The 15,597-nt window shown below is 42.1% G+C and overlaps 2 protein-coding genes across 26 annotated transcripts in view; both read left to right on the forward strand.

Annotated features, from left to right (window-relative positions):
- Positions 1 to 9: 9 nt before the first annotated feature.
- On the forward strand, positions 10 to 12,559 carry LOC112222804 (DDB1- and CUL4-associated factor 13). 2 transcript variants are annotated; one of them, XM_042304739.1, is made up of 11 exons: positions 10 to 501; positions 623 to 840; positions 1,017 to 1,124; positions 1,609 to 1,698; positions 2,011 to 2,166; positions 2,996 to 3,073; positions 4,083 to 4,165; positions 4,471 to 4,635; positions 4,793 to 4,928; positions 10,586 to 10,749; positions 11,562 to 12,559. In XM_042304739.1, exons 3-11 carry the CDS (start codon positions 1,089 to 1,091, stop codon positions 11,860 to 11,862), a joined length of 1,209 nt encoding a protein of 402 aa, XP_042160673.1. In that variant the 5' UTR covers positions 10 to 501; positions 623 to 840; positions 1,017 to 1,088; the 3' UTR covers positions 11,863 to 12,559. The 2 variants fall into 2 exon arrangements, with proteins under 2 accessions (XP_042160673.1, XP_042160674.1); XM_042304740.1 differs by having other exon boundaries at positions 661 to 840.
- A 2,228-nt stretch (positions 12,560 to 14,787) lies between these two features.
- LOC112222529 (regulating synaptic membrane exocytosis protein 2-like) overlaps positions 14,788 to 15,597 on the forward strand; it is a 223,015-nt gene continuing 222,205 nt past the window's right edge. For 10 of the 24 annotated variants that reach the window (XM_042304753.1, XM_042304758.1, XM_042304742.1 and 7 more), the window contains exon 1: positions 14,789 to 14,998. The gene's annotated coding sequence lies outside the window, so the exon portion shown is untranslated. Of the gene's footprint in view, positions 14,999 to 15,597 lie in introns of all 24 variants that reach the window. The other 14 variants (XM_042304750.1, XM_042304741.1, XM_042304747.1 and 11 more) reach the window with 4 other exon arrangements.

The raw sequence follows: 15,597 nt of genomic DNA on the forward strand, positions 1-15,597 counted from the left end.
AAGCTCTCTGAGTGTGTGGTGATGTCATTTCCGTCTAATTTTGGAAGCTTCAAATTGGTGCTATCGATATGCTATTAAATATATCAAACGTAAATGAATGCAATGTTCTCCTTCTGCGTATTTTACTGTAATGCAATAAACATAAAAAATACGTTTTAATGTCCCACAATAAATCTAATCTATTGAGATCTCCGAAGCCCAGAGTACAGAAACAATCAGTCCACAAGGTGTCGCCAAAAATGTTGTAACTCAATGTTCTATCTGTGGTCGCTGTAAGCGCAAGCTACAAACACACTTCCGGCAAATAAGAGCGGATATTGCCCTCAACATCCGGTAGGTGAGGTCACACACGTAAACACATGCCGTACGAATCATTTTACTGTGTTACATTTTGGTGGGAAGAAGTATAGAGCTTTATACACATTCACGCAATGAAAGTTAAAGTCCTCTCCAGGAATCCGGACGACTATGTCCGTGAGACGAAGTTGGATATCCAGCGTGGTAAGTGCAGATAGTTAGCCAGCTAGTGCACATTAGCTAACTTCACACAGTGTAGAGAGCTATAGCTAGCCCAATCAGCACTGGCAAAACAATTTATTCTAACAGTATATGTAACCTACAGTACCACGAAATTACGACCCGTCCCTCCATCTGTTCGAGGTGCCAAGAGAATACACCCGTGCACTGAATGCCACCAAGTTGGAGCGCGTGTTCGCCAAGCCGTTCCTGGCTTCTCTGGACGGCCACAGGGATGGGGTGAACTGCATGGCCAAGCACCCCAAGAGCCTCTCCACAATGCTGTCCGGCTCCTGCGATGGAGACGTAGTTAACTAACTAACTGTACGTTGAGTTAGCAATGGCCTGGTTAAATATGAGTTGATTACAAATCCAATAATTATAGGCTACATGTCTAACTGTGGAATGGTCAAACATATATATGATGACAAACCTGTGCATTGAGATGATGCATCTAAATGACCTGTTTATACTGTAAGACTAACTGATTTGTTTCTCAGCTGAAGGTGTGGAATCTAACCAAACGTGAGTGTGTTCGTACACTCCAGGCCCATGAAGGCTTTGTCAGGGGGATGGTCGTCCGCTTCTGTGGCACCTCCTTCTTTACGGTACAGTATCTGTTCCACTATCCAGGGTTGTATTCATTAGGGCACACTCTAAATGTTGTCCAATGAACAAGTTCACATAGTACCTCCCCATTCTGGCCCGTTTGCTTTCATTTTCTGTCTAGTGAATACTAACGAGACTAGGGGTGTATTCATTAGTTGGATTCCGTTGCAAAACATTTGGTCTGTTGGAATGGAAACTGTTTACCGTTTACTCTAGGTGCTAAATGGAGGTATGGATTGAAACTGGGAGGGGCCTATCTGAATTACTCTAATATAAACTCTTGTTTTTGTTGCAAAACGTTTTCCATTTGGAGTAAACTGTTTCCATTGCAAAATGTCTTACAACACACAAAATTAATACACCCCTGATTTTATCGCACAGAATGGTTGCCCTCTGCTGAATTGCAGTCTTATGACACATCTTCATTATAAATCAACCTCAAACCTGTGTCAAAGTAAACATGCTTGTATTTCTGAATAACAGGTTGGTGATGACAAGACTATCAAACAGTGGAAGATGGAGACTCCTGGCTACGGAGAGGAAGAGGAACCTCTCAATACTATTCTTGGGAAGGTATGGAGGAGGAGGTGTCTGTCTCTGTCATTATTATGCCCAATTAATATCTCTGAGTGTGTCTCTGACCAAACCTGTCTGATCTCATTAAGCAACACTGTAAAATGTGCATACCATCGAGTGGACCCATCATTAAAGATTGTGGCTTTAAGCCCATGATGATGATGAGAATGATGGGTTTGGAGATATTCTCTACTGTCAGGGTGATGATAATGGTTGTTGTGATGTATTCTCCCTCGTCAGTGATGATGATGATGATGATTGAGGATTCACTTTAAAAATGTTACTGAGACCAATGTTTGTTCCTTCCAGTCTGTGTTCACCAGCATCGACCACCATCAGAAGGAGGGTGTGTTTGTGATGTGTGGCCAGCAGGTGGACATCTGGGATGAGCAGCGCAGCAGCCCCATCCGCTCCTTCTCCTGGGGCGTGGACAGTTTCAGCTGCGTCCGCTTCAACCCTGTAGAGGTAATCAACCCTCTCTCTGTGTGGATTGTAGCATAAAGTGTCTCAGCGTATGATTCCTGATCATGGATCAGGTCCTCCATGTCCATATAATTTTGTAAATTATCATCTAAAAGGCAAAGCTGGTCCTAGATTAGCCCTTCTGCTCTGAGACTCTTGGTGAATAAGGAACCTGACATTGCTATAGCACAGACATAAGGCGTAACCCAGACACATCACAGGGGCTATAAAGCTGAAGTAGCCTTTTAGAATGTTTTATCACCATCAAATCTATAGTAGTGAGAGGAACTCCAGTCGTGGGTAGTGGGAGAGGATGGAACTAGGTGAAACTGTGCCAACATTTAGCAAATTTTGTCATTGTTGAAACAAAATGTTCTGTTCCCAAAACTAGAATCTGTTACGAACACAGTGTACTAATATTTATAGACTTGACACTTTGCCAGACTGAAAAAACGAAATGTGTTGTTTAGAAGGAGTGCAAGGTCAAATTGAGTTTGTGCACACACGCACTTCACAGAGGAAGCGTTCCCTAATGGAAATATGCAAATACTAGCTACAACGCGCCAATAGGATCTTGCTAGCTCGTGCTTGGCTTTGCCTACCTCCTTGCTTGTTTTGCCCACTATGCTTTGTTTGCTAAAACTGTAAACGCACAGATGAACTATCTTGTGTTGGTTAAAAATATCTTTGGCTATAGCCTCAATGCACCAGAATAATGGAGGCTATACCCATATCAGGACTATGTAGGTCAAAGGTTGTATAAAACACAGAATTGAATGTTAGTGGATTTAAAAATAATAATAATTCTTGACCTTCCCGCTTTTCTCCTCAGACTGAACTTCTAGCAAGTTGTGCCTCTGACAGAAGTATTGTGCTGTATGACATGAGGGAAGCTACACCTCTTAAAAAGGTACATTTCTATGTCCTCGGTTGCATCCCAAATTACACCCTATTTAGTGCACTACCATTTGTCGAGGGCTCATAGGGTGCCATTTGGGATGCTACCCATTAGAACTGCACGATTAATCAAATTTTAATCTAAATTGAAATATATCCATATCGCAAGAGGCTGAGATATTTTGAAATGCCACTTAGCCATCCGTCTGTAATGCCCGTTTTTTAAAATGTTTTGTTATATTACTTTAGTTGAAGAGTTCTCCTTCTCTCCTCTTTTGGCCGCTTCCCAATCTCACACACAAAGCCCCGGCCCCTGTCACTCAAGCAGGCATTTCCTCGTGCTCCAGATTCACTGCATGCATTGACCAAACAGCACGCAGTCAACAGATTTTTTTTCTAACAATAACGACACCATTTTATTTATTTAACCAGATAAATTGACTGAGAACACATTCTCATTTACAGTAACGACCTGGGGAATAGTTACAGGGGTGAGGAAGGAGTCAATTAGGTAGCCAGATTGGGAATTTAGCCAGGACACCGGGGTTAACACCTCTACTCTTACGATAAGTGCCATGGAATCTTTTGTGACCACAGGGAGTCAGGTCAGAGGCAAGGCAGCAGTGGGATGCAGGATGGTATGCTGCTGGCCATGGGAAACGCTGACCAACACTTTGGTTCTTACTCTGTTACAACCATCTCCTCCCTTTCCTTATCCTCGTTGTCATGCCAAACAAAACTGCATTCCAAGTAGCCACTCTATTCCAACCATAACATTTGAATGATCAGATCATTCTATTTCTATGATTCCAACAGTTTAACCAAGCGATTTGATGTAAAATCGCAATCTCAATATTTGGTATAAAAATGTCAATTCTATTTTTTTGTCCATATCGTCCAGCCCTACTGCCCATGACTTTGCCCTTTACTAAACTCATTTCCCATTCCATACTGTCCTCTCATTACTGGAATGTGTCTAATGCTTAGTGTATTGAAGTATGAATGTGTGATTTCCTATATAGGTAATCATGAATATGAGGAGCAACACTTTGTGCTGGAATCCCATGGAAGCTTATAACTTTACCTGCTCTAATGAAGATTACAAGTGAGTGATGCAATTCAACATGTGTTGAGTTTACAACATGTTCATCACATAGGCCTCATTCATTCCTGGAGAGAAGTTTGTGTATTTCCAATGCTAATAATGTTTTTGTTCGTACAATTGCTTGGGGAGTCATATAATAATTATTTCTAATGTACATTTACACTTCTTTTACAATAACAGCATGTCCATCGAGATCTCGTGTGTTTACTTACTGACCTTACACCTTGCATGAGAGAAGCACGGTGGTGTGTTAACATCTCATCTTTGTATTTATTAACCAACCACATGCGTTTCCTCCCCTTCAGTCTGTATACATATGATATGAGGTACCTGGACAAGCCTTTCACCGTCCACATGGACCATGTCTCAGCCGTGCTGGATGTAGACTACTCTCCAACTGGTAAGGAGTTTGTCTCGGCCAGCTTTGACAAGACCATCCGCATCTTCCCCAAAGACAGTGGCCACAGCAGGTTAGTGGTGCCAGGGGTTCAGACACTCCAGCAGATTGTGTGTTTATTATCAGCGTTGATGTATTTATTTTTCTACGGGTGTCGACCTGTTTAGAGATGACACCGTGCGACAGCAACATTGTGTTCAGTGTGTGTGGTTGTGTGTGTGACTTCACAGGGAGGTGTACCACACCAAGCGCATGCAGCACGTCATCTCCATAAAGTGGTCGTCAGACAACAAGTACATCCTGAGTGCTTCAGATGAGATGAACATCCGACTGTGGAAGGCCAACGCTGCTGAGAAGTTGGGATTGGTGAGACAGACAGTCCTCTTCCTCTCCTTTAGAAGTAGTGTACGCACGTCCTGTAACCTGCAGGTGTCGTGTATCAAAAGTAATGTCATGAAAGAAAGCTGGATCCCAGAACAATGTTGAATGCTTACCATTAACCAGTATGCCTTAGGTTGGAGTCATTAAAACTCATTTTTCAACCACTCCACAAATTTCTTGTTAACAAACTATAGTTTTGGCAAGTCGGTTAGGACATCTACTTTATGCATGACACAAGTCATTTTTCCAGCAATTGTTTACAGACAGATTAATTCACTGTATCACAATTCCAGTGGGTCAGAAATGTACATACAATAAGTTGACTGTGCCTTTTAAACAGCTTGTAAAATTCCAGAAGATGATGTCATGGTTTAGAAGCTTCTGATAGGCTAATTGACATAATTTGAGTCAATTGGAGGTGTACCTGTGGATGTATTTCAAGGTCTACCTTCAAACTCAGTGCCTCCTTGCTTGACATCATGGGAAAATCAAAAGAAATCAGCCAGGACCCCAGAAGAAAGACTGTAGACCCCCACAAGTCTGGTTCATCCTTGTAAGAAATTTCCAAATGCCTGAAGGTACCACGGTCATCTGTACAAACAATAGTACGCAAGTATAAACACCATGGGACCATGCAGCCACCATACCGCTCAGGAAGGAGACGCGTTCTGTCTCCTAGAGATGAACGTACTTTGGTGCAAAAAGTGCAAATCAATCCCAGAACAACAGCAAAGGACCTTGTGAAGATGCTGGAGGAAACAGGTACAAAAGTATCTATATCCACATTAAAACGAGTCCTATATTGACATAACCTGAAAGGCCACTCAGCAAGGAAGAAGCCACTGCTCCAAAACCCGCCATCAAAAAGCCAGACTACGGTTTGCAAGTGCCCTTGGAGACAAAGATCGTACTTTTTGGAGAAATGTCCTCTGGTCTGATGAAACAAAAATAGAACTGTTTGGTAATAATGACCATTGTTATGTTTGGAGGAAAAAGGGGGGAGCTTGCAAGCCGAAGAACACCATACCAACCGTGAAGCACAAGGGTGGCAGCATCATGGAGGGACTGGTGCACTTCACAAAATAGATGGCATCATGAGGTAGGAAAATTATGTGGATTTATTGAAGCAACATCTCAAGACATCTGTCAGGAAGTTAAAGCTTGGTCACAAATGGGTCTTCCAAATGGACAATGACCCCAAGCATACTTCCAAAGATGTGGTAAAATGGCTTAAGGACAACAAAGTCAAGGTATTGGAGTGGCTATCACAAAGCCCTGACCTCAGTCCTAGACAATTTGTGGGCAGAATTGAAAAAGCGTGTGCGAGCAAGGAGGCCTACAAACCTGACTCAGGTACACCAGCTCTGTCTGGAGGAATGGGCCAACATTCACCCAACTTATTGTGGGAAGCTTGTGGAAGGCTACCCGGAACGTTTGACCCAAGTTAAACCATTTTAAAGGCAATGCTACCAAATACTAATTGAGTGTATGTAATGGTCTGAACCCACTGGGAATGTGATGAAATAAATACATAATTCTCTTCTGACATTTCACATTCTTAAAATAAAGTGGTGATCCTAACTGATCTAAGACAGGGCATTTTTACTATGATTAAATGTCAGGGCTTGTGAAAAACTGAGTTTAAATGTATTTGGCGAAGGTGTATGCAAACTTCCGACTTCAACTGTATTTGCTAATATTCTGATGCATTTGTTGGAGCTGTGCTTTTGACCTTCTGTTTTGTGAGTTTGCTGGATTCTTCAACCTGCCATGGCCAGATGCCCACCATGGTACGCTCAGCATGGTGAGAGAGAGGGAGGCAAGGCTGCCAGTAGCAACAGCAGTGGCACTGCCAAGGGCTCTGATGGATGCTGACTGACTTGGAACAGAATCACTTTCAATAAGTACAATGGACCAATAGGGACAGCAGAGCAGGGTGACAGACTGGAGCTATTTGGAACTCTTGATTACCAATAGACAATTTCTGACCAGTCAGTCAGTGTGGGCAATGTGGCATTATTGAGTGGATTTAAAGGGATAGTTCACTCAAATGTATGTATGGAAAATAGGGACTGCAACTTTGATAGACTTGAATTACTGAGAGGTGTTACAGCTGGCTAACGTTAGCATCGCCCAGCCCAAAATATTGAAATTACATTCTGCCCACTTTGGCATTATATCTATTATGTTTTCTTCAACCTCTAACTCTCTGTATGTTCAAGACATTATTTACACATTCCCTGAAATATAAGGTTCTGTTTAGCGTACCTTAAACAGATTCTTACACATAGTCTAGACTAACTCCTTTCTCATCTGATGCCAAAACCAGCATTTAGCCTACAAGGATGAATTGCAAGGGAGATGAATGGACGTTTTTCGGTGCCATCTCCAATATCCATCCCCCTTCTACTTCACTCTTCCTTATTCCCTTAATGCAGCTTAACACAGGAGAATTGGGCAACTTTTGGCACTTGTTTTACTGTAAGTGTATAAGAGGATATTTATTCTGTAGCTTTGCACTTAAACAGATCAGACGAGCCCAGCTGCTATCAGCAGTTTGAATAGGCCCAATCACTTAAAGAGAGAGGCCACTCTGGAAATAATGAAGCATTAACAATCAAGTTGGACTGGAAGGGTCTTTAATTAAAAAGAAATGCTGAATCAAGGCTGACTGTCAGATCTCAGCAAGAGTGGAAGTCTTCAGCCTGTGTTTGTTGCAATAGCAGTGTCTCTCTCTCTCTCTGGCTGTTGAGCTGACATTTGACCTCATTGTGTGAACTATACAGGTGGAAGGTGAAAGGTAATTTAGTTTTTGTCCCGTGATCCTATTTTTCATGTTATTTGGAGTAACAATGACCATATCATTGCCTTTGCCATATTGTAAATTCACCATCTGAAATCACACCAAAATTACTGTCCGTATCACACATTCTCATGACAGTCATGAGAAGTATGACCTATATATCCTATACATACAGTGAGCTCCAAAAGTATTGGGCAGTGACACATTTTTTGTTTTGGCTTTGTACGCAAGCGCTTTTCAATCCATGTCGGGTGAACCGTTTAGAAATGACAGCACTTTTTGTACATCGTCTCCCCATTTTACGGGAACCGAAGGTATTGGTACAAATTCACTTATGTGTATTAAAGTAGTGAAACATTTAGTATCTGGTCCCATATTCCTAGCACACAATGACTACATCAAGCTTGTGACTTGACAAACTTGTTGGATGCAAGTTTAATGTAATCATTGCGTGCTAGGAATATGGGACCAAATACTAAACTTTGACTACTTTAATACACATATAAGTGAATTTGTCCAAATCCCCTAAAATGGGTGCTGTAATTTCTAAACGGTTCACCCGAAATGGATAAAAATACTCTCAAATTAAGCTCACAGTCTGCACGTTAACCTCAGTCATTGTATCATTTCAAAACCTGTGCTGGAGTACAGAGCCATAACAGCACATTAGTCACTGTCCCAATACTTTTGGAGCTCACTATCTCTATGGATACACAGCTACTTAATACATGATTCCATGTGTGTTATTTCATAGTTTTGACGTCTTCACTGTTATTCTACAGCGTAGAAAATAGTTTTAAAAAATAAAGGAAAAACCCTTGAATGAATAGGTGTCCAAACTTTTGACTGGTACTTTGTTTTTACTACTGCTTGACTAAAAACAATCTCTCTGGCCATGGTTTCAGAGGCGCTCTAAGTGGCCACTCTTCCAGGGCTTTCATTCTAATTATAATCAATTCAATTTGTTGGAGATTAGCTAATAGCTGCTGATGAGGTACACTGCTTTGCTTAGACCAGGCCAACAGCCTGTTAAATGTTATTTATGAAAACCTGAACATTTAGAGTGAAAAAGGAGCAGAGCAACACTGACTCCGCAGAGTTCTCTATGGCCTATACACTATTTCAATACCCAATGAGTAGTAGGCTTAGGTGTTAAACAAATCAAAATATATTTTATATTTCAGATTCTTCAAAGTAGCCACCATTTGCCTTGACAGCAGAATGCTGTGGTAGCCATGCTGGTTAAGTGTGCCTTGAATTCTAAATAAATCACTGACAGTGTCACTAGCAAAGCACCATCACACCACCTCTTCCATGCTTCACGGTGGGAACCACACATGCAGAGATCACCCGTTCACCTATTCTGCGTCTCACAAAGACAAGGCGGTTGGAACCAAAAATCTCAAATTTGGACTCATCAGAGCAAAGGACAGATTTCCACCGGTCTAATGTCCATTGCTTGTGTTTATTGGCCCAAGCAAGTCTCTTCTTCTTATTGGTGTCCTTTAGTAGTGGTTTCTTTGCAGCAATTTGACCATGAAGGCCTGATTCACGCAGTCTCCTCTGAATAGTTGATGTTGTATAATTATTCCAGGGTTTTATCGTTGTCGGAGTGGACACGTTGTTTGCGGTGCTCACAACCTATGCTACACTTGTGAGAAACAAGTTTTGTTTTATTCCATTCCATTTACGAGTTTTGTCAATTTAGTCATTGTCTTGTTTGGAGCGCTCCTGTCAATATTGAGTAAGGACGCGCACTTGATTACTCATTGAAGTTGGCCTGAGGCTACCTGGCCTCGCAAATGTAGGCATATAAATGAATGTGCCCATTTGGGGATCTGATAGTACTTCTGATTGGCTTAACGCACCACTGCAAATGTGCTGTGGAGCTTCTCTATGTAATATTTTCTTTACCTCAAACAGCAAGCAAGCTAAGTCTGTTTTTACAGCCACTTAGAGCGACAATAATTCCTCAATGTATTTGAAAAATCTTTTGAGCTCCCTGCCTTTGTAACTTTTTAGATTTAGAATTTATTTATATTTCGATTACATTTTTATGAACTAAGTGACAAATGTTTTTGAGATACAAAGACGTTATTATAAATTAAATGAAACTGTTCCACGAAAATGTGTGTATGAAAATAACCATAACTGGCTTGCAGATCAGATCGGTAGTAATGGTAAGATAAATTGCCATTCCACATGAGGAAGTTTGCCGACTTCTTATATAGCCTATTACCGGCAACTTCAGGAGCTTAACTGCAGAATCTGCAAAATCCAGGAGGAGGAGGATGGTCGGGCAGGTTTTTTATTTTCTTCTGGTTATCTTGATCTCTGACTCCCTCTTGAGTCATTTATGTCTTATTTCATGAAACAGTGAGCTTAAAGCATCAGACAAGTTCAATGCATATATAGTTGATTTTATTGAGACGCATAGGGTGTGTCTATATATGGAGAAATACACGTTCAAAAATTTTGACTGGTCAAACGATTGGTCGAAAGAACAGACCTTCAGCGATTCAATATTTTATTTTTCGGGGACAGCCCTATACTGTAGGTAATAGCGAATATTTTACCGTCTTATAACTAATATTGTATATTTAGATTTCAAGTTTCAGGTTTAGATTTCAGGTTTTACATGAAAATGCTGACATTATGGACTGGTAATTAGTGTATACTGATAAATGAGGCACCCAAGTAGACCTCAGTAGTAGATTGAAATCTCTTCTCTCTTTATTTTCCTCTCCCTTTATTTTTCTCTCCCTTCTTCTTACCTGCTATTTCTCTTTTTCTATCTGGCATCCCACCCCCCCCTCCCCCCACCCCCCCGGTGGTCTAGCTGGCTCCTAGGGAGAAGGCAGCTGTGAACTACAGCCAGAAGCTGAAGGAGAAGTTCCTGTACCACCCTCAGATCCGCCGCATCTCGCGCCACCGCCACCTGCCCAAGTCCATCTACAGCCAGAGCAAGGAGCTGCGTGTCATGAAGGAGGCTCGCCGCAGGAAGTATGGGCTCCTTCTTTACCCATACCACAACTGTCTGCCCTACAGTGGCTTTCTGTTCTCAACTCTACCTGAACATATCCTCAATACTCTTGTTTGTAACAGTCAAACCACAGAAGTCTATACATTACAGTATGTATATCAGTAGAATTGGCTTCTTTGTGTTGTTCTTGGTAAGGTTAGTGTGGTTTTGGATCTTATTTATCTCTGTGTTGGTGGGGGGAGGTTTTCGGGTGGTTGACCTGGTCTTTGGCCTCACCACAAACTGTCAATCTCTTAACACAGTAGGCTTAGAACTACCCTGGCTTCTGTCCAACTATGGCAGAAGGTCTTCATAGTGTCCATCTAGTGGTTAAGGCCGTAGCTGGCTGCCAGAATAGGTCTGACTGCCCTACCAAGGCACACTTACCCTAATGGGTAACAGGACTGATAGGACAGGATGGTCCCTCATGGCTTGGTCATCATGGGCTTTTTGCTCATTTACACTAAAGTCTCTAAGGGGAAGTGATGCCATCATGACCAGATGATGATTAATTAAATATTAGTCCGTGTTGATTTTTGGTCCTGAATGTAATATGTCATCCATGTGTACCTAGGAGTTGTGACTGAAGGCAGTGTAACCTACATGCTCATTGTGTATTTTTCAGATGACGTTAGTATTAGTGTATTCTACATTTTTATGACATCAGGCCACCTGCTTGGTACTAACTCCTTTGTGTACTCTGCTAACGTTTCTCTCTCTCTGTGTGTGAATATTCTCATGAATTGGTTCCTGATGTTTGAGTTATTCATTGTTGCCTCATTGTGTGTCTCAGGGAGAGGAACGTACGCAAGCACAGCAAGCCTGGCTCCATGCCCATGGTGACGGAGAAAGAGAAACGTGGTCACCGTGGTGAAATAGAAGGAACATCGATGCCAGTGACCGTGTGGCATTGGAGGACTGAAGGACTACTCTCTCTCTACACACACCTGGGCCATGTTCAGAAACACACAACTAATGTTGCAAAATGTCAGTACGTTTCCCCAAATTTTCTGGTTTTCCTTAAATTCCAGATACCTGGATTTCCTGCTTGTTCCCTCATGATTCCAGGACACAGGAGTTTGGTGGCATCTTAAATGGGGAGGATGGGCTCGCGGTAATAACGGGAGCAGAATGGGATCAAATACATGGTTTCCATGTGTTTGATGTCATTCCATTTGCTCTGTTCCGGCTATTATTATGAGCCTTCCTCCCCTCAGCAGCCTCTTGTGTTCCAGGAATATTCCAAACAAACCTGGCTATTTGGGAAAGATACCAGAATTTTGCAACCCTGCACACAACATTGTGTCCCTTCAGTTATATTCATGACATTCTAATCTGCAACTGTCAAAAGGCTGCACCCTCCTGAACACAACTATATCGAAAACTCTGAAAGAACTCATTCCACCTCTCCAAGGCTTATTACAAATGACAACTATGGGTCAATATTGTGAAGTTTGTTGACATAAGTGTCCCAACTGTCATGGTAAAACTTCGTACCCCCAGATGATGACTTCATGAATGCTATTGGAACATACTTTTGGGATGTTATTGTATTGAAATGAGAATACACTAGAAACCAAGAAGAACGACATCTGTCAAATATCACCAGAACATTTATTTGAGTATTTTAGGAACCATCTTGAAAATGTTTCCCTACACCACCACATACCTTCAGCTATTGTGTGTGTACTGATTCAGTAACCTTAAAGGTTGCATGATGCTAGGGGTTGTTTCTATTGATACTGTTTTTTGTATTTATTGATACACCGCTAATAAAGATGCTGTATGATATTTTTGGATCTGATATGAACACTGTTTTTTGGTAGGAAAAATACACTGATTCTCAAATCGATGCAACGATACTTTTCAAAGCTTGTTTCTTACATTTAAAAAAAAAAGTATACAATTAATATCCAAGGGCTCGGATTAGCATAATTTGTGTGTTTGGCATATGAGTAATATAGGTGGTATAACAATGGATACAGTAGCAGTAAAATCCTAAAAACAGTCTACTGATATATGGGGATGGCAGCAATTGTGATTGTTTCTGAATTGTCATTTTAATGTGCCTGAGTTCTAGTAACCAAGGAGGTATGTGTTTTAATTGATATACCCATGTTGCAGGGCCGACAAACACACAATTAGACTGACTTTTACCAATGTTTTTGGATTCATTTTGTACCAGTGATTTCTTAACATTGTGACTCAAGGTGGATGATCTTGTATAGGGGTTACTATAGATGCAGGTTTTGTTGGCTGTGACACGTGCTAAGTATGCCACCAGAAAGGAGCCACAAAGTTGCCTTCAGGTGGACAACAACTGGAAAGAGCAGGCGAGGCAGGCCAAAAACTACCTAGCGACAGAGAGTAGTGGCTGAGCTTGAAGTGATGGGTCTCATGGGATAGCACAAGCTGGGGCCAAAGATGGAGACTGATGGCAGAAGATTGTTGCAGCCTTATGTGCCACCCGAGATGATATAAAGAGGATTAAGTAAAGCAGTAGCTACAAGTTCAACACACTTTTATCAGTGTTTTGGTGTTTAATGATTTCTTGGCATGCTGACTCAAAGTGGATGAGCTTGTGTTGGACTCAGTGTATTGATGCTAATGGACTTAGTCTTAATGAGGTATAGTGTTCAATCCACTTTATCACGGCAGGATTTAGATAGGATTATGAAATAAATCATGAGCATCAAATCAAACCTGGATCATGAGCACGGTTTGGGAAGGGGGGATGTTAGGGCTGGGCCTTGGGATGAGGGGTTAGGGCTGGGCCTTGGGATGAGGGGTTAAGGCTGGTGGGCCTTGGGATGAGGGGTTAGGGCTGGGCCTTGGGATGAGGGGTTAGGGCTGGACCTTGGGATAAGGGGTTAGGGCTGGGCCTTGGGATTATGGGTTAGGGCTGGGCCTTGGGATAAGGGGTTAGGGCTGGGCCTTGGGATGAAGGGTTAGGGCTGGGCCTTGGGATGAAGGGTTAGGGCTGGGCCTTGGGATGAGGGGTTAGGGCTGGGCCTTAGGATGAGGGGTTAGGGCTTGGCCTTGGTATGAGGGGTTAGGGCTTGGGCTTGATATGAGGGGTTAGGGTTGGGCCTTCTGATGAGTGGTTATGGCTGGGCCTTCTGATGAGGGGTCAGGGCTGGGCCTTGGTATGAGGGGATAGGACTGGGCCTTCTGATGAGGGGTTATGGCTGGGCCTTGGTATGAGGGGTTAGGTCTGGGCCTTCTGATGAGGGGTCAGGGCTGGGCCTTGGTATGAGGGGTTAGGACTGGGCCTTCTGATGAGGGGTCAGGGCTGGGCCTTGGTATGAGGGGTTAGGACTGGGCCTTCTGATGAGGGGTTATGGCTGGGCCTTGGTATGAGTGGTTAGAACAGCCTTGGTATGAGGGCATTGCGATGAGGGGGATGGGCCTTGGGTTGGGGTGAGAGGGGATAAGAGAGGTGTTTGACATGATGGGACTAAAAAGTTAAGAAGCAGTGTCACAAGAAGCAGCTGATAAATCAATGACAGACATGGACTGTGTTGGTGCTTTTTTCTGGGACAAATGTTTTTTATTTGTTATTATTATACCTGGATGGTTAAAAGTAGTCTAAAGTGTTACCAAATCAGGAATAAGAAAGCTGTATCACACAATTTTATTTATACCTCCAGTTGGAGAGGCAATCCTATCGGAAGATAAGTTCCACAATATGCTACTGCACCACATAACAAACTGGACAGCGACATGGTGTTGAAACGCACATTTCTAGTGTGCCAGTTTTATCGTGTGCTGATGAAGCTTTTAACTTTCGCTGTACATTTCACATCACTTTTCTTCAGAAAATGCTATTTAACAGGCAAATATTTTTTATAATCTGGTCCAGCTGTAAAGGATTTACAATCCGTGTTTTGCAAATGCCTGATGTCAATGAAAATACGTCGACAAGCGCCCCTCTCCCCTTCCTTTTTCATGAAGCCACTCGCGCTCAGCTTTGTTCTACGCGTCTCCATCGCTCCGCCTACTCTTCCTATCGGGATTTTTTCATTGCATCCATTTTTGTGCATTTAAGAAATCTCCAAAAATTATAAACCTGGAGGAAAGCGAGAAAGAGAGAGTGTGGGGCTAGGACCAGAAAGAAAAACAAACAAACAAGAGAAGAGGCGACGTCTTTATTTCAACATGCGAGCAAACCCATTCTAAAGGATGACCGCGATGGGTTAGACAGGATTTAACATGATTGCAAAATAAAAGGCAAGAGCTCTATTCTATGTTTCTCTACAATCCATCCGTGAATGGAGAAGGATAAATGTGTTTGGAATGCTTGTTTCCAGAAGACCGTATATGTTGGTTATAAAACCAAAGGGCCTCTGTCCAGCATCTCCAGTGTCTATCTCATAGGTTACTGGAATTGGGGAGTTTGTGTGAGAATTAGGTGATGATTCTGTTGGATATGTGTATTGTGATCCTCACCTATTAATTTCTCTGTATTTATTATGAGCTGTAGCAGCCTGCTATACCAGAACCTCTGAAACCCAATCAGACAACGTTCATGTATTGGGTGGAAATTGAGGCTATATAGGATTCATGTCTGCATCCCTTGTAAAAAGTAACATTTTGACACATTGTGTCCTATTCTTAAAGCCCAAATATAATGGAATGCGTCAGAATATGTGTGAACAATCCAACCGATGTCTTGCATTTAGGGTAGCCTATGCTAATGGTTATGACTATGAATACAAGAACCACATAAGTGGAATATTGCAGCCTAATATTAGAGTAGCAATCTGATTTTGCAATTTGGAAATGTTCTATTACAATTAAGTCTATCCATTATATCACTCAATGTTGGT

Source organism: Oncorhynchus tshawytscha, linkage group LG23 (genome assembly GCF_018296145.1).
Source record: "Oncorhynchus tshawytscha isolate Ot180627B linkage group LG23, Otsh_v2.0, whole genome shotgun sequence".
NCBI lineage: Eukaryota > Metazoa > Chordata > Actinopteri > Salmoniformes > Salmonidae > Oncorhynchus > Oncorhynchus tshawytscha.